Source organism: Cololabis saira, chromosome 15 (assembly GCF_033807715.1).
Source record: "Cololabis saira isolate AMF1-May2022 chromosome 15, fColSai1.1, whole genome shotgun sequence".
NCBI classification, from domain to species: Eukaryota; Metazoa; Chordata; class Actinopteri; order Beloniformes; family Belonidae; genus Cololabis; species Cololabis saira.
This window is the reverse complement of record NC_084601.1, coordinates 24,018,392-24,042,325: the sequence shown is the minus strand read 5'-3', so window position 1 is coordinate 24,042,325 and position 23,934 is coordinate 24,018,392. Positions and strand designations below refer to the sequence as shown.

The window sequence follows — 23,934 nt, the reverse complement described above, 5'->3', positions numbered from 1 at the left end:
GTTTTAATTCAATTTTTGCTTGTAGTATTTATATACATTTTATATGTCGACATGTGAGTTTACAAAAAAGAGATTACATTTAAAAACGAAGCTGAAATCAGAAGAAATTGGAGGTAAAATAACTCCGCAGATACACGCCCTTTCGTGTCCCGACTCCGCCCGCTCCGGGCGGAGTCGGGACACGAAAGGGCGTGTATCTCCGCCGGCGTGCCCCCGTGTGCAGATGAAGCGGACCCCCGCCTCGCTGCGCGACACAATGGAGTAGCGGAGTGAGCAGGAGCAGGTCTGCAGCTGGAACAGCTGGAACAGCCCAGTCCCGACCCCGCGGTGATGCTGAGCGGCTCCGCTACCCGGGAGACCACGCCTGTCCGCCCAGTCCCCGGCCAACACGGGCCCGAGCTCGGCCCCCGGTACCGGCACCGACCGTAGAACATGGAGTCTCCGTGTGACATGAACCAGCTGTTCTCCGAGAGGATCTCCGTGCTGGACCAGGACCTGGTCGGAGGCCGGAGGACCGCAGGGAGGTGAGGGGCAGGGCCGGCTCCCGGGGGGCCGGGGGGCCGGGGCAGCTTCTGCCCAGGTGCACCCATTTAAATACAAATAATATTTTAGGGGAGGAATACTTTTTTTCATTGTGCACTTCGAGAAAAAAGTCGAAATGTCGAGATTAATTTTAAAGTACAATTTCAAGAAAAAAGTCGAAATGTTGAGAAAAAAGTGGAAATGTCAAGATTAAAGGGGACCTATTACGGCATCTAATCCCTATTTTAAACAGGCCTTGACTACGTTTACATGCAGTCAAAATTCGGGTTATTGCTAATATTCCGGTTACTGAAACATTGGGAATATTCCGTTTACATGCGTGAGCAAACAGGGTTATCCCTGTATACATGGTAATTAATCATTTGGGATATCCCGATCAAACCAGCGACGCGCGGAGAACGTGATGAGGCAATTAGCGTCATTTCCGCTTCCTCTTCCTGTATCCAAATTCAAAACAAATGCTGCTTCGCGCAACTTGTCGCTCACCTTCTTGTAAATCTGGCTATCCCGGTACTTTCTACCGTCTACAAATGCCAAAATGTTCATATCCTTCATTACATTTATGAAGTGATTAGTCTCCTCCTCACTCCAAAAGTGTGGCGTGGTCTTGCGTTTCGCCGTGTTTAGAAGTACGTCCTGGACTCAAAAGACCAAGATTCCTTGTGAACAGAGCATGCGCAGAAAACAAATTCCTGTTCCGTTTGATGGGGATATCCCGTTTGGCGTTTACATGACCGAATACTCGGGTTTTAAAAGGAGTAACCCAGGGGTCATATTCGGGTTTTTAAAAACCAGAATATGAGCAAATTCCGGTTATTCAAAGGGGTTATTGGTGTTTACATGGCCGTGCAAAACCAGGTTATTGCTAATATTCGGGTTTTAAAAGGGTTATTGACTGCATGTAAACGCAGTCCTTGAATGTCTTAAAAACAAGCTTTTGATTGTTTTTGCTAAATAAATTAGAAATTCAGCCTCTGAGCCATGTCTTTATTTTCCCATTCTCTAACCTCATTCTCTATGCGGGATTCTGAGTGGGCGGGCAGCAATGACTGCGTTTACATGCACTCAATAACTCTTTTAAAACCCGAATATTAGCAATAACCCGAATTTGCACGGCCATGTAAACACCAATAACCCCTTTGAATAACCAGAATTTGCTCATATTCCGGTTTTTAAAAACCAGAATATTACCCCTGGGTTACTCCTTTTAAAACCCGAATATTCGGTCATGTAAACGCCAAACGGAATATCCCGATCAAACGGAACATGAATTTGTTTTCTGCGCGTGCTCTGTTCGCAAGGAATCTTGGTCTTTTGAGTCCAGGAAGTTCTTATAAACACGGTGAAACGCAAGACCACGCTAAACTTTAGGAGTGAGGAGGAGACTAATCATTTTATAAATGTAATGAAGGATATGAACATTTTGGCATTTGTAGACGGTAGAAAGTACCGGATAGCGAGATTTACAAGAAAGTGAGCGAAAAGTTGCGCGAAGCAGTATTTGTTTTGAATTTGGATACAGGAAGAAGAAGCGGAAATGACAGGAATTGCGTCATGATGTTCTCCGCGCGTCACTGGTTTGATCAAGATATCCCAAATGATTAATTACCATGTAAACGGAATATTCCGAATGTTTCAGTAACCGGAATATTAGCAATAACCCGAATTTTGACTGCATGTAAATGTAGTCTATGATAATGAGGCACTGTGCTGATTGGCTGCCTGGCGGAATGGCGGAAGCTCCGGCCGGCGGAGTTAGTTGTAGGAGGCCAAAGGAGGCCAACCTATGTAAATCACTCCCGTCTTTACGTAAAGACGGGAGCAGAATCTGAACGGCTCGTAGAAGCCACATCACACTGGAAGGATCCTCCGGGCGGCTGTACAGACACTGCAGAATTTGGTTGCTTTCCTCCTTCTCTGAGTTGGCAGGCTGAGGGGAGACCACTTTATATATGTCAAAGCAAGAGAAAACGTGTTTTTCATAATAGGTCCCCTTTAATGTTGAAGTACAATTTTGAGAAAAATGTCAAAATGTCAAGATTAATGTTGAAGTTGTGGTGGCCACTCACTAATAGGAGACAATGACTACATTTACATGCAGTCAAAATTCGGGTTATTGCTAATATTCCGGTTACTGAAACGTTGGGAATAATCCGTTTCCATGCGTGAGCAAACAGGGTTATCCCTGTATACATGGTAATTAATAATTTGGGATATCTGGATCAAACCAGCGACGCACGGAGAACGTCATGACGCAATTCCCGTAATTTCCGCTTCTTCTTCCTGTATCCAAATCCAAAACAACAACAATAACAGCAGCACGGCGGATAATGAATAGTGCAGTAGAAGTCGCCTTTTTCAGCGTCTTCCAGCAGTGCTTGATCTGGTCTGGCGGTCGTACACATCCTGCTTCGCGCAACTTTTTGCTCACCTTTTCGTAAATCTCGCTATCCTGGTACTTTCTACCGTCTACAATTGCCAAAATGTTCATATCTTTCATCACATTTATGAAGTGATTAGTCTCCTCCTGGTCTTGCGTTTTGCTTTGTTTATAAGAACTTCCTGCACTCCAAGATTCCTTGCGAAAAGAACATGCGCAGAAAACAAATTCTTGTTCCTTTTGATGGGGCTATCCCGTTAGGCGTATACATGACCAAATATTTGGGTTAGAAAAGGAGTAACCCAGGGGTCATATTTGGGTTTTTAAAAACCGGAATATGAGAAAATTCCGGTTATTCAAAGGGGTTATTGGTGTTTACATGGCCGTGCAAAACCAGGTTATTGCTAATATTCCGGTTTTAAAAGGGTTATTGACTGCATGTAAATGCAGTCACTGTGTAGTTTCAGTGGGTAACCAATTGCTTGATTTGTGAATCTAAACTTCACGTGAAGTTGAGCTAGCTAAATAAACCTCGACAGCAAACATACCTTTTGCTGAGGGTAGCTGGGCGTTTATATTGGGAGGAAGAGGTAAAATGCCCCTTAAATCCTGCCTGTCTGTGTTTGATCTGCAGACCGGATCTTCAGCACCACATTGCATCAGTTATCGATGAACTCGGGAGAGCCTCAGCAAAGGTGAGTCTGCACAGCAGCTAACAGACATTTTCTACACATGTTAAAGATAACGATGCTCTCTGATTGTGCATTAATGTTCTCTGAGAAGAGGAAGTTCACTGCTTTGTCAACCTGTGGTGGTAGTATCATGAGTTTTGCTCAGCATGCTTGTTTCATCATTTCCAGGCTCAGCAGCTCTCAGCTCCAATCACAAGCGCCTCCAAGCTGCAGACTCAGAGACATCAGCTCTACCTGCTGAAGGATGCAGAGGGCTGCAGGTACGCTTCACATCGTGTCATCACACGCACGATGGCTTAAGCCTGATTTAAGGTTCTGCAAAAAACCAAAACAAAAAAAATCACACACACACAAAGAAAAGAGCGCTGAAAGTTCACCATTGCTTCAGACTTTAGCCTGACCAGCCATACCAATCTAGTGAAACGTCTAATGCCCCGTCCATTTACAGCCGTTTCCACTGGTCAGAATGTGATGACTCATGCAAGAGCCATGATTTAAAAAGACAGAGATGGCTACATACTTGCTAATAACACTTTGGATTAACAAGGTTTTACTGAATAACCAACAATAGTCGTTCACCAGTGTTCCCACTCCACTGCAGGCATTTTGGATGTGTTTAGTTTATTAGTTTATACTAGTTGGGTTGTACCTCCGTCTACGTCACATGCTTCCTTTCTCTGATCGGTTGTACGTCTATCCACTACCATCCTCGGGCAATTTCTTTCGGATCCGTTGGTATCGCCTCCTGGAATTAAAACTTAAACCCAGATGAACCTAATTCTTTGTATCAAATGGAAAAGAATTGAGATGGCTGGTCAGATTAACTTCCCCCATTTTCAAAAGAACCCTGTGCATCATGGGAGGCATCCAGTTCAATCTCAAAGCAATGAGTGCACAGACTATTCTGCATCAATTTGTGTGTTTGGAAGGTGGAAGAAAGCAACTCTAGAAACCTGTTTGTTAAGTGGATTAGGACCATTTCTAGCTTTGTGGGGGCGCCTGTTCTGTAAACTCCAGAGTGATGGGCAGTTCAAACCCTTTATGATGAACCATCAGTTACGCTTTAATAAGGAAACGGTTGAGATATGTGATTCTGAAGTTCAGAATCAGAATTAGACAGAAAAATAAATCTAGCTGGCTAATACAAATATTGCTTAGACTAGCTGACTCAGGAGTATTGGTGCTGTTTAAGAAAAAAAGGTAGGGAGGAGGGTAAAATTCCATGAAAGAGTTAAGGATTTATAAGTGAAAACTTCGCATGAAAAGAATCAAGACTTTGTGACAAATTTATGAGGACAAAAAAAACAACTTGGTAAATGTGACTTTCTAAATCTAAAAAATTCAGGAAAATGCACAGATGTCTGACTTTATAAACCTCAGAAATAAAAAATAAAAAATCTCATTCTGACTTTGTAAACTCACTAATTTGCAGGATGTCCATTCAGAGTAAAGACTACATCTTCAGAAATAAGCTGTCTGCAGACTAGACAGTTTATTTCTAAAGTGCTTAGGTCCAAACACAACAATCTCAGTCTGATATAAGTTTAGTAGCAAGAAACGTTTTTATGTCTTAAAAACATTTTTGTAGTCCAGGTAGTTGAATGGTCTGGCTTCATGTGAAGGTACAATTGGAGTGTAAATGCTGCCTAATAAAAGTACCTCATGGAAGTATTTATTAAAAGAAAAAGAACAATCCAAGTCTAGAACCCTGTGGAACACCAGACCAGTTCTGGTGGATGAGGAAAACTCATCTTTCACATAAGTGAACCAGAATCAACTAGACAAATATCCAACTTAAACCAGGCTATTACGGTTCCTTCTAATCCCAATAACATACCCAACATCTGTAACGGGTAACTGGGTTATAGTCCTGCATCAAACGAACATTATTCATCTCCTTCCTGCAGGGGGCGTGGCATCATCGTAGGCTTCCTTAAGGTTGGCTGCAAGAAGTTATTTCTGCTGGTAAGACCCTTTTTTCCTGAATTTGTTACTTACTAAGGTTTCAGCTCTGCCTGTTTTACTGACGGTTTTTGTTTGCACTTTTTCCCTCCAGGATAGACACGGCGTTCATGTGGAGGCGGAGCCACTCTGTATTTTGGATTTCTACATCTCAGAAAATCTGCAGCGACATGGCTATGGACTGGAGCTCTTCGATTTCATGTTGAAGGTGAAGACGTTTGATATTGTTTTACAGGGGGGGAATGTTCTCTGACAAGGTGTTCTTATAAAGTATTTTATATCATTTAAAAAATATATATATTTATTTGGGAGTCTTGAAGTAAGAATTTCTATTTTTCTGTTTTTCTTTTTGTTTTTTTCAAAATTTGCAATTTTATAGATTTTGGAAAGTTAGACATTTTGTGTTTAAAAAAAAATAATTATTTATTTATTTATTTTCATCATATATTCATTTATGTATTTTGTTAATAAACATATATTTTAAAAATCCAAAGTTGGTAAACCAAACCTTCATTGTAATGTTGCCATTGGTCAAGATAATATAGTGAGCATTTAAAAAAATAAAATAAAAAAAATACCAATACATCTGACCACAGGGGATGCACTTACATCACTTAGATTTTTTTATTTTTTTATTTTATAAGTCATCTTTTTCTCCTGACATACAGAGGTTCCTTCATAGAACTAGTTTCTGTCAACATAAATGCTGCACATGTGCACTCCCACAAGTGATTTTGAATACTGATGCATTCGATCATAATCGGTCCAGAGTCCAGAGACGTTGCCTCTGAACAAAGTTAACATAAGAATAACTTTTGTTAGATTTGCTCACTTGTCCTTTACACGCTGACATTTCTCCATGTTCATTAAACTGTTAAGTGATATTCCAAACCATCTTAAGTGCACCAAACCATCTTCTCAGACTTAGTTTACCGTATTTTGCGGACCATTATGGGCACCGCATTATAAGGTGCTATATCACGAAACGGGTCTATTTTCATACATAAGGCGCCCCGGGTTATAAGGCGCATGATAAAACATATATAAAGCGAAACAAAACAGTCTGGTGAGTTGAACTCATTCACAATAACTTGAAATATTGTTTAGTTGTAACAAATACAGAAAAATACACACACTTTAAATCATTCATCTTCCAGAAATCCACAAATAAATAGTGGAGGAGGTAAGCGTTGTACTACGTCCTGCTCTGTGATTGGTTCATCGTTACCAGCGATAGCAGACACCTGAAGTTAGTGTGAGGTTGGATTATAAATTGGATGATGTAGATTTCAAAATTGGGTTTAGTAAACCTAGCGTTGGCTTCACCTCTTATAGTAAGGTAACATGGACTAGATGTTGGACGATGGTTGCTTGCCAGCGCTACTTAATTAGTTTTCTAAAGTTGTCCTACGTTGCAACCCGTATCCAACCAATTTCTGATAAAAATTAAGGATTTTAAGTGCCTTGTATTGCTGAAAATACGGTAAACTTTTCAGGGGCTGAATCTCTGGATTTTGAGGCATCTAGGATGGACTAGAAGAGTACCACAAGGACCTCTGTATGAGGACCTCTGATTCTTTAATTCTACATTCAGCATCATTTTATATGAATTAAATCCAGTGTCAGTTTTATGCAGATGACACTCTGATTTATTATCAGTTGTTGTGTTATATTTCTGTTTTAGAAGAAATGGGCTCAGGTTATTCAGTTTGCCATGAGTTCTCTTATCACATTAAAGCCTCAGTTTTGGATTTGCACTCAAATGAGACATTAATGTGAGCAGGACCAGTTTGATGAAGGAAACTCGTCTAAAGACGTGGCCACAGAAATCGTCTTGCAGTAGAAAAAAAATTGAAAAAAATCTGGTCCTTATTGTCCTAACCTTTTTTGATTTGTGGCATTTAATGACGACAGCAGTGTTTCCAAAGGGTCATAACCCCGTCTGACTGGACCTTTTGTAATTGCAACGTCCCACTTTTCCTCATCTTTTGTCTCTGCAGCACAAGAACGTGGAGCCGGTGGCGATGGCGTATGACAGACCTTCGCCCAAATTCCTGTCATTCTTGGCCAAGCATTACTGCCTGATGGAGAATGTTCCTCAGGTACCAGGATCCACTTCCTGTCTTTATATTTAAACCCAACACTTGTTTCCTTTCTTCTATTTTTGTTCTTTTTGAGGCCTCTGTTTGATCATATTCATCAAACGGTTGTTTGGAAGCAGAACTTCATAACCAGGTCAGCTTCTTGCTCAAAAATAACTTGCTGATTTAAAATGAGTGTATCTCAGTGACAACAAGGAGAATTTTTTCAAATTTGGAAACCCGACAAAGGTAGCATACGTGAAATCCAGCAGAAATGTAAGATAAAGAATATTAATCACCAGACCAGAGTTAATGAAAATGAAACCAAACAGAAATATGATCAAAATATCTCCATATTTTAGTGTTCGTATCTGTTCATGTAATAAAAAACCTGAACACCCTTGAAATCCATTTTGGAACATTTGGCCATAGTTTTCCTGTTGTGTAACAGACACAGTAATGTTTAGATAAACTTTCTAAATAGACCGTTTAGGTACATTTAATCAAACCTGTGTCATTGAAGTTTTCAGATACAAATTTATGAAACTGCTATAAGCTATAAACTGATAAGCAATAAATTGATAAGCAGTAATGGCTTCTGCATGACTGTTCCTATTTTTGTATCGAATATCATATTTATATAAACTTCAGTGTATAGTAGAATAAAAAAGAAATCTTGGATGCAATGATGAAAAAACGAATATTTTATCAGCTCCAATCAAACTAAAAAGTGCCTGCTTAAAAAAAAAAATTAAAATAGTTATGTTCTATTCAAATTGTAAAAATCATATAAAAAGGATTTATGTAAAAACAAATCCATCTGTTCAGCTTTTAGTGTGTGAGGAGGAGATATGTATTTGTATAATTAAAGATCAAATGATTTGCACAAATATAATTAAAGCATTGACATACAGTATGTCAAAAAACAAAAAAAAGTTAATTTATTTAGTTTTCCACAATCTTGCAGAGCTCATCACCTTGAAATACATACATACATGCAGTTTTCCCTTCATTGTGATTGGATACGACTTGAGCTGATGTGGATCTGTGAACCACCCATCAGTTCCATAGAGGTGTCCATCATCCAGAGCCATCATCCTTCCTGAGATACGTCCTTGTACAAACACCCACAGTTCAGCAACCGCTCCACTTGGAGGCGCCAGAACATACTGAAGACAACACAGATTCAGTCAACGTCAAAACTGCTCTGTTTGAATAGAATTGATACATTTAGTGACACACATCAAATAAAATCAGTTTTATGGACTGAAAACCCTCAGTGGTGCAGGTTTAGCTCTTCACTTCATGAATCCAAACATATACAAGCTGGAAAAGTGGAAGACTTGGTCATATTTCTGCCGTGTTGCATAACCAACCTTTCACGACTTGTAGTTGCCGTTTAAAAAAGGAAACAGTGTAGTGAAGACGGTGCATTTCCTTCCCAGCTCAGGTGTCAGTGGTGATGTGACGGAGGAGGTTTGTCATTTCAGTCCTTCATTTTCTGGCAGAACAAGCACCTGCATGTCTCCTGTATCGTGTAATCTAGAAAGGCAGAGATATCTGAAGCAGGCGTGTGTTCCTGGCAGGTACAGAGCTGAACTCAGCCGACTCGTTCCTCTGGTTCTCTTTGGGGTGCTCAGACAAGTGGAGTCCGTCATTAGTTATTATGGCCCCTGATTGTGGACCAGCCTCCCGGAGAACCTCAGGGCTGCAGAGCATGTTGATGGTTTTAAAAAGAGGCTCAAGACCCATCTCTTTAATCAGGCTTTTAACTGACTCATTTAACTCTTTATAATTTTTTATGCTCACCCTTATTTTTACTTGATCTTACTACTCTGTTTTATATTAATTTTTAGTTTAGTTTATCCTGTTTTATTATCTCATTGTTTTATCTCAATGTTATATTTAAACATTTTAGTCATTATTCATGGTCTATTTTATACATTATATTGTTTTATTCTCTCAGTTTTTAATGTCTTGTTTTCTAGACCTACTTTTAGGATTTTATGTTATACTTTTAAACTCTTTTAGTGTGTATTTTAACTTCATAGCCTATCTTATCCTGCTTTCTTTTAGCTTTTAGCTCCAGTGTTTTATGTTTTAATAAGTTTTATGTTTGTTTAACGTTTGCTGTAAAGCATATTGTGTTGCATTTTTATATATGCATGAAAAGCACTATATAAATAAATGAAGTTTGAAGTTATGTATCCACCAGGTGGCGCCACTCTCATGACCTGGTCAACAGCTGTTTCTAACTGGGTTTTAATCGGGTTCCCGCTTTTTCTTCTCCTCCTCTGTAGGTCAACAACTTTGTGGTGTTTGAGGGCTTCTTCCTCAACAGAGCAGGTACGTTCTCCACCGTCCGTCCATCTTGTTTTGATGTGATGCTGAAGGTGCGGCCCGGCGGGCGTGTTGGGCGTGCCGCCACCTGTCGGGACTCGTCTCCTGCTGTCTGGTTTACCAATCTTCTGGATCAGCTCGTCTGTGTTTGGAAAGACAACACTTTTCAGACTTCAGTTTGTTTTGCACTTTAAAAGGAACCTTTTAGTTTCTCAGCATGTGGAGACAAAAATAAACTTCAGGCTATATAGAGATATGACCATTTCAAGAGGAATAAAAGAGAAAAACAAGAGAGAAGAAAGTAAAAACAGTTCAGATTCTATGAACTCAAATGCAGGGAAAAAACATTGACATTACATTAATACCTTAACAAATACCCAAAAATAAACAAATAATAATTAATATTGTGACATAAAATTGTAAATTTAAAAAAATAAAATGGATAAATTGGCTTTATACATTTTCACAGTTGCAAAAAAAACCCAGAGAATTCAGGAATTTTATATTTGAAAAATTGAACACATTAAAAAGTATGAATCTCAATCATCTTTAAATTAGATTATTTTGAAAAGAAATTAGAAAAAATTGCTTTTTAAACTTGGACATTTAAAAGTAAACTCCCCAAAAACTGACCTAAATTTGCATAAAAAAATAAGTTTTCAGTTATTACAGACTTGCAAAGTGGGATAAAAACGTTTTTATGAAGTTATTAATTTAATACATGTAAATTGGAAACTGTGACTCCATAAATGTTTTAACCAGAACATAAATGACCCCCCCCCCCCATTAGAAATGATGTAGGACCCTCTGCTGATGAGGACCCCCCCCCCCCTTCATCAGTAGAGAACGGTTGTTTTCTATTCCAGTTCAGAGATATTTTGTTTCATCAAACTCTCTCAGGCTCCCCCTGCTCTCCTCTGACGGACCAGAGGATGTACGGATTTTTGTAAGGACTTTTCTTGCTTTTCTTTTCTCACCTCTTTCCCCCAACATCTCCTGTGACCTTCATGTTTTATGTCTGCTCCTGCTTAATTTCTCCTTTAGTGACTACTTAAACTGTCTCAGTCCTCCCCTCTTTGTGTCCCTCTGCTTGTCTAGCCTGATTATATCTCACGCAGCATTTCTTATGTCGGTCATGTTCATGGTCAGTGCTCCCTCCTTAATTCTGTGTATTTCTGTGTAATAACATAATCGAATGCATCTGATGTCTTGGGAGAGTTACCTGGGAGTTTGCTGCTAACCCTTCGGGCTGGCACACACCCTTTAGGATTGATTAGCCTTCCCCCGACCACCGCTCCACCCAAATCTGAAAAGCGCCTCATGATTCAATTCACTTCAATCTTATTTATACAGTAATCCCTCGCTATAACGCGGTTCACCTTTCACGTCTCGCTGCTACGGATTTGCATTGTGCATCGTGTTCTACATTCTGATTGGCTAAACAGTCTCAGCGCTTCTTCACTTCCTGTGTCAATAACGTTGGTCGCTTAGCAACAATGCTGAGAACGGCCAATGAGCTTCAGCAGCAGCTCAAGAACGGGACCCTTTGATGAATCGGTCATTACAGTTCTCAAATATAACCAATGGGGGCATGTCGGTTTATAAGAATCTTTTTGCCCAGAAGAAAAAAGAGTGACAACAATGATCCATAACTATGTTCTTCTCTCAAAAAAATACACCTGCACTGCGGGCTTTAGAAGAAAAAGGCGCTACAGAGCGGATTTAAGTCAGGATGCAGCGGCATCAAAAGAGCAGTGAAATACGCACCAGTCACAATTTGTCCTGCTGTACTTATTGTATTTTTTTTCATAATAATTTGTCATTTTCTGCCGTTCAAATCCAATTACTCGGGTCGCGGTGGGGCGGGGCTGATCTCCGCAATTTGAAGCCTTGTATAATAATTGTAAAAAGAAATTTAAAAAAAAGCTACTTCGTGGATTTCACTTATCACGGGTTCTTTTTGGAACGTAACCCCAGCGAAAAAACAGGGATTACTGTATATTTATACTTCAGAGACCCAGAGCATGACCCCCCCCCCAGCAAATGTTTTGCTCAAAACCTGCCTGCCAGCATATCTTGCAGCACTCAGTTTAAATGTTGTTTCTATAAGGACATGAGAAGTACGTAGTACATTCAGTAAAATTACTTATCCTTAAAGGTTAGCGTAGCTCAGCCACGCTGGTAAAAGTATGTTTCCATCAGACCGGATCCTCTAACGGGGCCGACCGTCTCATCGGGCCCCCTCATCCGGCGTGTCTCCATGACGATGTAGCGCCGTACAAGAACCTTTCACTGAACCAATTACACAGCCGACCACCAGGTGGCGGTGTGCCATTCACAAGCAGCCAACAGCATAGAAGGAGACAAAAAGAAGAAAGAGAATAAGAAACAAATAAACAAGTTTCAAGATTGTTTATTGCCATCGTACACACTAGCGGTAGGCACAACGGAATTACAGGAGCTTCATCGGACGTGCTGGTCCTTGTATAGATAAAGTGTGAAGAAAATAAAAGTAAGGTAAGTAAAATATAAATATGTAAGAATAAAAAAGATTAATAAAACAAAAACAGATGCTAAAGAAAACAATGCAACACAAATTTTCCAAGTCATTGTACATGACTAGACAGGCTACATGAGATGCTACTTGTGTTTTTGTTTCTTTTTTTGACTTACATACAGAAGAGTATTAGGGCGATGCAGGAGAAAAAATATTTGAGAGGGGAAGATTTTTTTTTTATTGTGCAGATCGTGAAAAAAGTCGAAATGTCGAGATTAATGTTGAAATACAATTTTGTGAATAAAGTTGAAATGTCGAAATTTTGACACTTTTTCTCAACATTTCCACTTTTTTCTTGAAATTGTACTTCAACATTAATCTCGACATTTCGACTTTTTTCTCGACATTTTGACTTTTTTCTCGAAGTGCATAATGAAAAAAAAATCTTCCTCCTCTAAAATATTATTTTTATTTTCTCCTGCCTGGCCCTAATACTCTTCCGTACACCACAGTGGTAGCGGGGGGATTAAAAGAACCCCCCCACCAGACCTCTACATTGGTGTAATGCACCCACAAGACCTGAACCGACTTGCCGGCCCATCTGTTGCTTTTTTGTAATCTCCAATTTCATCAAATGTACTTGCAGAAAAATGTTTCTGGTCCAAATGGTCCCCCCCGGCTTGTAGCTGCGGTTTGTAGCCTCAGTAAACCTGCGGGTGACCTCACAGGACATTTGTCCAGTTCTTTTTATACGCTGTATATTTATACAGATAAAGCGTGAGATCAGAATATTGTCTTAATGATGATATGTTTAACAAAGTTCTATGTTGTGTTGTTCAAAATCAGAACCAGTACAAACACAGAACCAGTACAAACACATTTCCTATTTTATGGTTTTACACAAAAAAAACCCCATGGGATTGAAAGAGGGACTCCTGACTTGAACATAACTGTACGTTACCCCCACCCCCACCCCACTGACGAAGAACTGCAGTCTGTCCACTACTAAGAGATTAAGTTTGTCCAAAACACCTGCTTGTTCCTGATTCTCGGTGTCTGTCCCTTTAAGAACCAGTGGAAAACTGCTGGTGTGACGTCATCATTGTGGGAGGATGATGTCACACCTGCAAAGAATAACTCTGTTTCCTCCATATATCAGTCAGCTAGATTTTTGACACAGATGAAAACATTTCCTTGGGTTTATGATTTATATTCATCTGTAAAATAAAATACAATTTTTAAATACAATTTAGTTCTTTTACAGACATAATTGGATCTAAAAAGAGTCTGAATATCTCATAATCATTAAATCAAAATCTGGAGAAGTCCCTGTATTCCAAGGGACAAGGCTAAACTTAATAAAAGAAGCCTAAATGTGAATCATCTTAGTGATGTGTTAGCAGAATTAGTTGTAGAAGTTCATACAGGTGTTTATTTTTAGCGCCCCTTCTCCAGCCTTTTGTCGTCTACCTCCCAACCTTTTAGAGACCCACTGCTGCCATCACCTTCAGGAGGAGCTAATATTTGTCCTGAAATGGTTAACAATCTCACTTTCAATGTTTGATATGCTTTCTGTCTTCTGTTGTGGGAAAAAAAACTAAGCATTTGGAAGATTTTTTAAATCTCTGCATTTAGTTTTTATTTTTACATTTTAGCCCGGTAACTGTTTTGGATTTGAGAGTTATATTCAGTTTTAAAAGTAAAATGACAAAAATATTATAGTCTTTGACCTAGGGGGTCCTGTAAATGGCTTTCATCGCACTCTGTGTTGACCCGGTTCCACCAGTTGAAACCAGTCGGACCCAGGGTTCGTACCTGTTGTGTTGTGAGGCGTTCATGGTCCTGATCTGACTGGGTTTTTCTTTCCTGCAGTGGCCCAGTTGCGAAAGGCTCCCCCAAAAAAACCAGACGGGGAGATCAAGCCTTACTCTTTAATGGAGAGAGAAGGTAAACTGCTGTTTCACTTTCTGTTGACATTAAACAGGTATTTGACATTGATGTTGTGTTTAGCAATAATTTGTCTGTTTGTCACTTTAACATGATAACACGCATCATGTTAATGTGTCGGATATTTGACATTACATTGACAATTTTAATTGAATCAGACACAACTACATTTGTTTGTAACTAAATCCTTTAATCAGGGCTGTTGCCAGCTTTTTTGGGGCCCTGTGCAAAATTGTGTTTGGGGCCCCCTGATAAGACCATTTAAGTTTATGATATTACATTTTTTTTGTATGTTTTTACATCTGGCCATTCCAAACGTTGTTTCCGTCACTACCCCACCTATTGTGTTACGTCACTTGTATTTGTACGCGTGTTAAGCATCATGTCCATCAGGGGGCTGAAAAGAGCCAACAAGTGAACTTTCTTTAATCTGACTGCTGTAAAATTGACAACATGAGTCATTTTTGGTAGTTTGAGATGTCTTCTTTATTGTTTTCTTGTGTTTAATTCAACAATTGACTCAATAGAAGGTATGCATTGATGTCACTTCCCCACTGGACCAGACCCCCTTACTCGCACTGAGTGGCAAAAACAGCTACAACTAGTGGAAAAGACGGGATAACAGCTGATTATCGGCTTAAATTAAAGGCAGTTGGACTTGACAGTGACCCGTACAGTTACCCCAAGAACCAGTGGTCCATGGACAGTAATATTTGACCACGAATCGAGTTTCCTGATATTTATATGTGCTTAATTTCTACAGCGGGGAAATACACGAAGCAAAGCTTGAAGGCATACAAAAGTCTTGACGCTTGGTCCTACTTCAAGGCAAGATTTGTTGGTGAAATTAAAGTGATGAGGACACCGAACTTTATGATTTGACTGTTTAACGTTAGCTACCCAAAAATCCAACATTACCTGATACAAAATGGGAACCGCAAATCCATGTTTCGGTGCCTGGAATCCAGTTGTTTCTGTGAATTTGCAGCGATCCATTTGTCTCTCTTAAAGGGGACCTATTATGAAAAACACGTTTTTTCTTTCTTTAACATATATAAAGGGATCTCCCCTCAGCCTGCCAACTCAGAGAAGGAGAAAAGCAACCAAATTCCGCAGTGTCTGTACAGCCGCCCGGATGAGCCATCCAGTGTGATGTGGCTTCTACGAGCCGTTCAGATTCTGCTGGGCGTGGTTTCACGCATCGCTCCCGTCGTTCCGTAACGACGGGATTCATTTAAAATGAATCCAGAAAACCTGTTTAATTCAAGGGTTCACATACTTCCTCCTGCTACTTTACATAAATGTATCCTTCGTGTAGTGATAAAGCTGTCTCTGTCTTGATTTAATTGTTTTTGCTTCAGTTTTCCCGATAGCAAGCTCTCATGTGTGTGGAACTAAGAAGTGTCTGATGTTTTTCTGTCCAGCGGTGCATCGGGAGCAGAGGACCCCTCCTTGGCCGTTTGCTCCACCACACTCTCCCCAGCGGTGGGCATCCTCCCAGTGCTCCCAGTCCCTCAGTGTGGGGTCGTCCCCCTGCAGAACACGCCCTCGAGTCGCCCCGTCATCTTCCCCTGGGGGGAAGTGGGACCAGAGCCCCCAGTCGCCGGCCGTCGACCGATGCAGGGCAAAGCGCAGCAGGTAAGAGGTCTCCTCTGCAAAGACATTCTCTGGAACAAAAACATAAGTAGCTCCTTGAGAGCAGACGTGGTCTGGAGCATTCAATCATAATTATCAATCTGAAAAAGATTAATTTACTTTTTCTTACAAATTTCAAACTTAGTATACTTTAATTTTCAGAATTGATTTCATGAGCTGAGATTCCACGTACACAAGTTTATAATGTCAGATATTCTTTGTTTTTCTCACTCAGGTTTGTCTGTTTATGAGTTTATGTCAGAATATAGTTACTTGACATTTCTTTTTCAAGTCCATTTCTGGGATTTTGGTTGCAGATATTTTAATGTTAATAATTTCCAAACTTTTTCTCATAAATATTTTTATTCTGAATTATAAAGTTGAAACTTTGCAACTTTCTAAAGTCAGATTTTAATCAGTTAATTGAAATGAAGACATTCTGAAAATTCCTTTGCAAATAATAATAACTTTGCAAAAATAATATCTTTGCAAAAATAACTAACTTTTTAAAGTTGACATTCATTATTTGTCTGTTTTTTTTTCTCGCTACATTGTGAGTTTCCAAGTAAAAAATCACGTGTTTTTAAAGTCTTACTTTACTTTTTCATTAAATCCCTAAATTTAATCTCAAATTTTCTTTTTCTTTTTCTTTTTCTTACAACTTTCAGACTTTTTGAGGTCTTTTATTTTAGTTTTCTAGTTTCTACTGTAAAGTCAGCATTTGAGTCTTTTGAGACAGATTTAAATTTTTAAATTTTTTAGTTCAATTTTCTATTTTGGGGAATTCTTTTTTTTTTAAATGCCAATCTTTTTGTAGACATTCCTGCCTCTTCACCATGATTTTATTTTCCTTTTTGCTCTCTCAAAAACGCAGCTCATGCAACTAGTTTCTGCAAACTGTACATATTGTGCGTACATGAAGAAATTATTCTGTCCAGCTTATTTATGAACACTGCTTTCCAAGTATTCTCAACACTAAAAGTTTGTTTTTTCATTTTCTTTCAACATCATTTTTTTGTTCACCCCTCCACTCCATTGATGTTTTTTGTGTTGTAATAATATAACTTAATTTTAAAACACCCACAGTTCCCTGAATAGATCCCATCTGGATTTTCAATGACTGCCCTGACTCTGTGGCCCCTCCCTTTTTAAAGGACAACCCTCACGCCGTGGCCCCTCCCTTTTAAAGGAGCGGCTGCAGTGTTGTAGCTTCATAGGTGACTTTGAAATAACGAGGCTTATTCAGCCTTTTTTTCTTCTTGTCACCCAGAGCAGTGAAACGTGATACCTGTCGTTTCTGGTTGCCTTTTATATGACCCATTAAAGTATCTGACAGAAAACTTAACCTGTGCTCTGGGTTTTTTTACATTCCAATTTCACCTACATGAACTGGTTGCAACAAGGTGGATTTACAAGAGTGTTTCCAACAGGACAAATCTCATAAATACACACTTATTTTCATAATTGCACTGAGAAAATAATTTGTTAAAAGTGAAAAAAGGGCATAGCCCCGCAGGGCTATGCTCTTTTTGCCAGTGGGACTTCTTCGGATCACCTCTAGATCAGGGGTCTTCAACCGGGGGTCCGCAACCCCTAGGGGGTCCGCGGAGGTACTGCAGGGGGTCCTCCAACTTAAAAAAAAAATAAAGGCAATTTTAACCAAAATAATTTGTGAGAGTTAAAAAAAAAAAAAAAAAAAAAAAATATATATATATATATATATATATATATGATTGAGAAAACTCCATTAACAGGTGATAATAATCTACTTTTGACAATAACTACTTAGTCTACAACTCTACATAAATTATTCCCATGTCGTGAGTCATGTGACTAATGTCAACTTTAGAGCGGAAAAACGAGCTAGCTAGCTGTTTAAGAAAAGAAAATTTGTTGCCAAATTGACTTGGCTATTTCATATTTAATGCTAGTTAGACCTTATTTATACATTTGCGACAATAACGAAGCCTAAAGCTGGAGATTGTAACGTTACAGCTCGGCCTAACGTTACTCCTTCCACGTCTGACGAGGCCAAAGTTTCATCAACCGTAAACACGTGTAGGCTAATAATCCAGTCAGGAATTGGTCAATAAGGTGATATAAGCAGAATAAAACACATTCAAAAGTTATTATAAGCCAGGCTTAAAACTTGACACATAAAAAAAGGCTCTGTTGTTCTCTCATCCCTGGGCTAAAAAAGGTTGAAGACCCTGCTCTAGAGGATAACACCAAAATATCAGTTTTGATGTCCATGTATCTGTCAAAAACTGCATTCACAAATTGTGAAACAATTTCAGAATAATCTTCCTCAGAATAAAGTTGTGAAGACTTAAATGTCTTTTAATCTCCAATCTTCATTGACCTCTGCGTTGAAATGAACATATTTACATATTTAAAAAACTATGAGCGTCTTTATGGCTGAGAAACTGCCTCTCTAAGATAATCCTTTTATATCCAGGACGGACAGAAGTCCACATAGTAGCAAATGTGAAATACCTTCAGAATAAGTTTTCTCAGTATAGTTTTGAAAACATCTCATCTATAGTATATAATGTCATCAAATGAGAATAAATCAAGAAATTAATCATCAAGATAAAACATGAGCTAAAATGTATCATGAATGAGTAAATCATCTTATATTCCAAACATTTTAATATTCTATTTTGAATAAAATGTGTTTTTATGAGATTTAAAATTATTCAAATAATTTTTTTTAATTTACATTTTATCCAGCATCAGAATTAAAATTGGAGGGTAATTGGAAAGCATTTTAAGGTTTTTGCTGTGGAAAGTTCAGATTACATCCTTATATTCATTTTTATGCTTTACATTGATTTTATTTGTCCACCATGTATGCCTTTTTCTGTTCACTGTGTTTTCGTTGCGTAATTTTCTTTTCTGTTTTGTTTTGTTGTACCTCGCTCTTCTTTGGCTGGTACCTCCATCTCCTTGCTCTTTTTCCATTTCCATCCATCTTTTCTTTATTTGATCACTGCCATCCTTCCCGCTGCGGTTCTTTTGGTAGCCATCAGGTTCTAGTTGCCAGATCGAGCCTGTGCCGCCGCCACATGGCCAGCAACACCTCCGAACTGATGAACAGATGCATCCCAGGTGAGATTTTCACAAAATTGTTTAACACCAATATTGTTACATTTAAAGTTTGAGTAAAGACTTTGGACACAAGGCACTTATCCTTTTGTGCAAACCTGAATATCAGGGTTGCTTTGGGGGCTCTGTCCTCTTAAAGGAGCCGTCTGTAAGAAATGTCCAAAACTGGTACTGCAGTCTCTTTCAAAATATTGTTGAGCGGCGTGTACCCTCCCCCTCCTCCCCCCGACCAGAGGTTGCCAGGTAGGCTGCAGAATGCAGCAGGAACGTAGGCTGCCATGGCTGCGATAATTAGAGCCGAGCTGGCAACCCGGATGCCGAAACAATACTGACTTGGTGATTGGGAGATAGGTGGAGGGTGGAGCTTCAGAAACAATACTGACTTGGTGATTGGGAGATAGGTGGAGGGTGGAGCTTCAGAAACAATACTGACTTGGTGATTGGGAGATAGGTGGAGGGTGGAGCTTCAGAAACAATACTGACTTGGTGATTGGGATATAGGTGGAGGGTGGAGCTTCAGAAACAATACTGACTTGGTGATTGGGAGATAGGTGGAGGGTGGAGCTTCAGAAACAATACTGACTTGGTGATTGGGATATAGGTGGAGGGTGGAGCTTCAGAAACAATACTGACTTGGTGATTGGGAGATAGGTGGAGGGTGGAGCTTCAGAAACAATACTGACTTGGTGATTGGGAGATAGGTGGAGGGTGGAGCTTCAGGCCAAAACAAAAAATGACAACATAAACATCAGTTGAGGGCTGCAACTCCTCTTTTTAAACTGGAATATCCTGGCTTGAGTGCTGTTGTCAGTGACATAAGTATTTGAAATGAACATGATTTTTAAATGTCTGTTGACATATCGGGGTCATTTTATGATTCGTTTTATTATTGCTCTTACATACAGCTCCTTTTAAGGAGCTATTTTTACTATGTACGGTACTAAAAGTGTGATGGATCTGTGCAGATGGATTAATCTGTTACAAGTGAGGACAAAAATAGGCGAGATTTGTGAATCTAAACTTCAGGTTAAGTAAAGCTACCTTTATACAGAGAACTTTATTTTACAGAGCCATGGTTGGCTGGAACTCTATACCAGTTCATATTTTCTTGTAGGTAGCAAAGATTGGTTTAAGATTCAGTTGAAACAATATCTTTTAAAATTTTATGAATTATGATTTGACATTTGGAAAGGAATATGAAGTTTGAATAGAATTACAGGTAGTGGAAACTCTATCACAATAAAGGTGAAAAGTGGTCAAAGAATTCTAAGATAAGGTTATTTCAGGCAGGTATTGTTTATGAAGGTGTTTTATTTGATTTAATTTCTATGTATTTATGTCTGAGATTGATGGTGATTTTGTTCTCCTCTGTGTTGTTTGTGACTAGGGGGTTGTCTATTGTTTTGTTTGTCATGTATAATGTATGTCTGTTATGTATTAAGTGTTAATTTGTGTGTTGTGTGCATGTCGGACCCCAGGAAGAATAGCTAATGCTGTTGCTAATGGGGATCCTAAATAAAACAAGCAAACAAACCTCAATAAACCTAGATAGCCAGCATAAGTTTAGCTAAGGCTATCTTTACAGCAATATCAGAGGGAAAAATTTGTGGGGAAAAAATTGTGTGGCGAGAAGGAAAAAACTCCAGGAAACCCATTTGGAAAAAAAAACAAAACATTATTCTTGATTGTACAAACTCTCATACTTTCTCTCATACTCTCATACTTGTAATTTAAAAAATTACAGAATTTGTGATTTTATAAAATCAGAAGCACAGAAATATAAACATTGATAAACCTGTAATTTGCAAGGAAAAATATGAAATCAGGATATGAAAACATTTTCAAGATAAATTTTGCAATTTACAAGAAAATATTTGGAAGATTGGGACTGTATGAAACAGTTTTATTTTATTAAACCTGCAAATGTGTGTGGACAGACAACAAACTGTTTCTTACGCTGCATACCCTCAAATCTTTAGATAAAACACAGAAACATTGTGAGAAAGCTTTAAAAGAATGATTATGAACTTAAAGCAGCACAATGTAACTTTCAGCTTTTGTTGAGTTTGGCGGCTCCTTTGGACAAAAGCGGTAGTGCTTTACCAGTAGTGTGGCAGGGTTCCTACCATGCACCTCCAAGTTACATAGTGCCAGTGAAGGAGATACAGACCCCTCAGACCATGACAGAGGTTCATTAAACCTGTTGTAAGTTGATGTACCATCACAATGACTCTGGAAATATTATATTAAGGTGTAAAAGTTACATTGTGCTGCTTTAAAACATTGCAAAGTCTGAATTTATGAGATTATTCATTTACAAGTAAACAACACAATTTTTGACAAATTTGCAAAGAAATGTATAAACTTGCAAAAACCTGAAACTTTATAAGTTTACAAAGACACTGGGCTTTTGGGGTTTTCTTCTAGCAAAGTTGCGAATCCAAATTAAAATCCAATTAAAATGTAAATTTGCAAGAATTTGGACTTAAACTGTCAACGTAATCGTTTTAGCGAGCTTACATTTAGTCATTTAGTGCTACATTTAGTCTGAATACGTTTGATATATTTCATTTCTTTTGATCTCCTGCTCATGGTTGATACCGTCCAACAGCAGCAACATCAACCTCCACAAAGACACAGGTTACAAATCACTGTTAGATCCGTTGCAGAAGCCAAACCTATAAAAACCGTTTTGTTTTTAATTCAGCTATATTTGTGGAGGTTTATGTACGTCAGAGTGATGTTCCTGTCGGTGAGTAAACAGGAAGCCATGATGAGGGTGGTGTCCTCGGCTCTGATTGGTCGGTACCTTGTGCTTCCTCAGGTGTGAGTCCCGTGGCGTACACACACACACACAGAGGTTGACCAGTATTCACTCAGCACAGATCAGGTATTTGCACCCAGTCTTCAACACCAGGAAGCAGTGGCGTAGACAGAAATATTTTTTTGGGTGAGCCAGGACAAAAACGTGTGGGCCATACTGTCCCAGAAAAAGCAGACTTATAAAAACTTTTAAGCAGAAAACATGACAAACAGTCAGATTAAAGGCCGTGTCAATTTTACTTTGTAATCTGCATTACAAATGCATTATGACAGTTAAACACAACATGCTCAACCAACAGAGCATGAAAACCTGTCTATATAGGCCAGTAGCCTATTTTCCACTATTGTAGCCTATTTGCTGAACTGGCAGTGCATTAGCTCTGCAGCGCGCAACACAATAATTAACAATTTAACTGTACAAAGTGGCAACTAAACATAAACCCAAACAGCAGAGGTGCTAAAATACTGCATGACATAGCTTACATCACTGCAGGTTGACCGGGCACTGGCAGTAGCGTGTCTTCTTCAAATTTTCTTTTTTTTTTAAATAACTAATCAATGAACTCTGTTTAGCCATTGTTGTGGCGATAAAGTCAGCCGCAACGCCGGCTAGCTTCCTGGATAAAGGCAGCTCAATCTGTCGGAACCAGAGCAATCAATCATGTCCCGAGGCTCCGTTTTAATCAGAAGAAAAAAAATAAAGGCTGAACACAAGTCAATAACAAATCACGTTTATATTTATACCTTTTATCATATCATTTTTTACAACAGGTTTATGTGAAACATGTATTTTGATGTTAGTTGGCTGGGAGGGCCAGTACTGGCTACGCGCCTGCCAGGAAGATACAGACAAATGTGAAGCCCAGACTAGGCTCTTCTTCAGCTGGTCGTTCCATGTTCGTAGGGTGGAGGACTAGACTCACTCTGCTTTAGTCTCATGTATGTCAACGTTGAGATCTCCTCAGCCCACATCACTGTCCCTCCACCTCTTCCCCATCCACCAGGTCCCAGCCTCCATCCCAGACCTCCGTGAGCAGCAGCGGGATGTCCGGTAGGTCCAGACCTGAGGCTGAGCCGACCCACGGGTCAGACGGTCAGCAGAGCTCGGCGGGAGGCGGCCGGCCGCTACACGGGTGGAGCTGGATGGCCGGGGACGGCTGCTCCACCCCCCAGAGGAGGAAACCGCGGCAGGAGCACCGGAGCACACGGCCATGGTGACATCATAGCTTGACTGGACTGAAGATGATACCCATGAGTGAGACTGGCAGCGCCGTTTCAGGCAAGATAGCGACAATTAATGCAAGCGGGATGTCAGCAGTGTGGACATATTTCAGAATAAGGGTTTAATACCAGCAACTTGATAAAACATCTCAAGATGCATCATAAAGCTGAGTATACAGAGTTTGCTAATGCTACTGCAAGACCACAACAGTCAACATTAGCTCAGGTTCTGTAAAAGCGACAGACAATGGCAAGAGACGACCCACGGGCCATTAAAATAACAGAGGCTCTAACCCGTGATACAGCGCTGGATGACCAGCCACTGTCAGCTGGAGAAGACGAAGGATTTCATCGTCTTCTCCACGCACTCGAGAAGACGTTATAATGCGATATAATGTTTCATTGATATGTTTGATATTTTCTTAAATGTGACAGTGCCAGTGTGGAGACTTTTTATTTACACAGAAAGATTATTTTTTGTTTAAAATAGTTATTCTTCTCTTTTTATTTATTTTTATTGAATTTATCTGTTGAAAATAAAACCTGTCTTTCAATTCATTGCATTTTTCATTGCATTTTTAGCCTAGTTATTTTTGTGGTAGAAGAATCGTATTGGTACTCTGTATCGGCGAGTACACAAATTAAAATACTCGTATTACTCGGTGTGAAAAAAAGGGTATCGGGGCATCAGGACCATTCCAAAAA

General features: G+C 39.3%; 1 protein-coding gene across 5 annotated transcripts; it reads left to right on the top strand.

Moving 5' to 3' along the window:
- The first annotated feature begins 240 nt into the window (after positions 1–240).
- On the top strand, positions 241–23,344 carry atat1 (alpha tubulin acetyltransferase 1). Of its 5 annotated transcripts, XM_061741137.1 has the most exons (12): positions 241–524; positions 3,558–3,618; positions 3,784–3,875; positions 5,523–5,580; positions 5,672–5,785; positions 7,578–7,679; positions 9,959–10,004; positions 10,899–10,944; positions 14,368–14,442; positions 15,867–16,080; positions 19,103–19,188; positions 23,013–23,344. In XM_061741137.1, the coding sequence occupies exons 1-12, from the start codon at positions 433–435 to the stop codon at positions 23,224–23,226; spliced, it is 1,200 nt and encodes a 399-aa protein (XP_061597121.1). In that variant the 5' UTR covers positions 241–432; the 3' UTR covers positions 23,227–23,344. The 5 variants fall into 5 exon arrangements, with proteins under 5 accessions (XP_061597121.1, XP_061597122.1, XP_061597123.1 ...); XM_061741138.1 differs by lacking the exon at positions 10,899–10,944 and having other exon boundaries at positions 23,013–23,175; XM_061741139.1 differs by lacking the exons at positions 19,103–19,188; positions 23,013–23,344 and adding an exon at positions 17,164–17,563.
- The last annotated feature ends 590 nt before the right edge of the window (positions 23,345–23,934 follow it).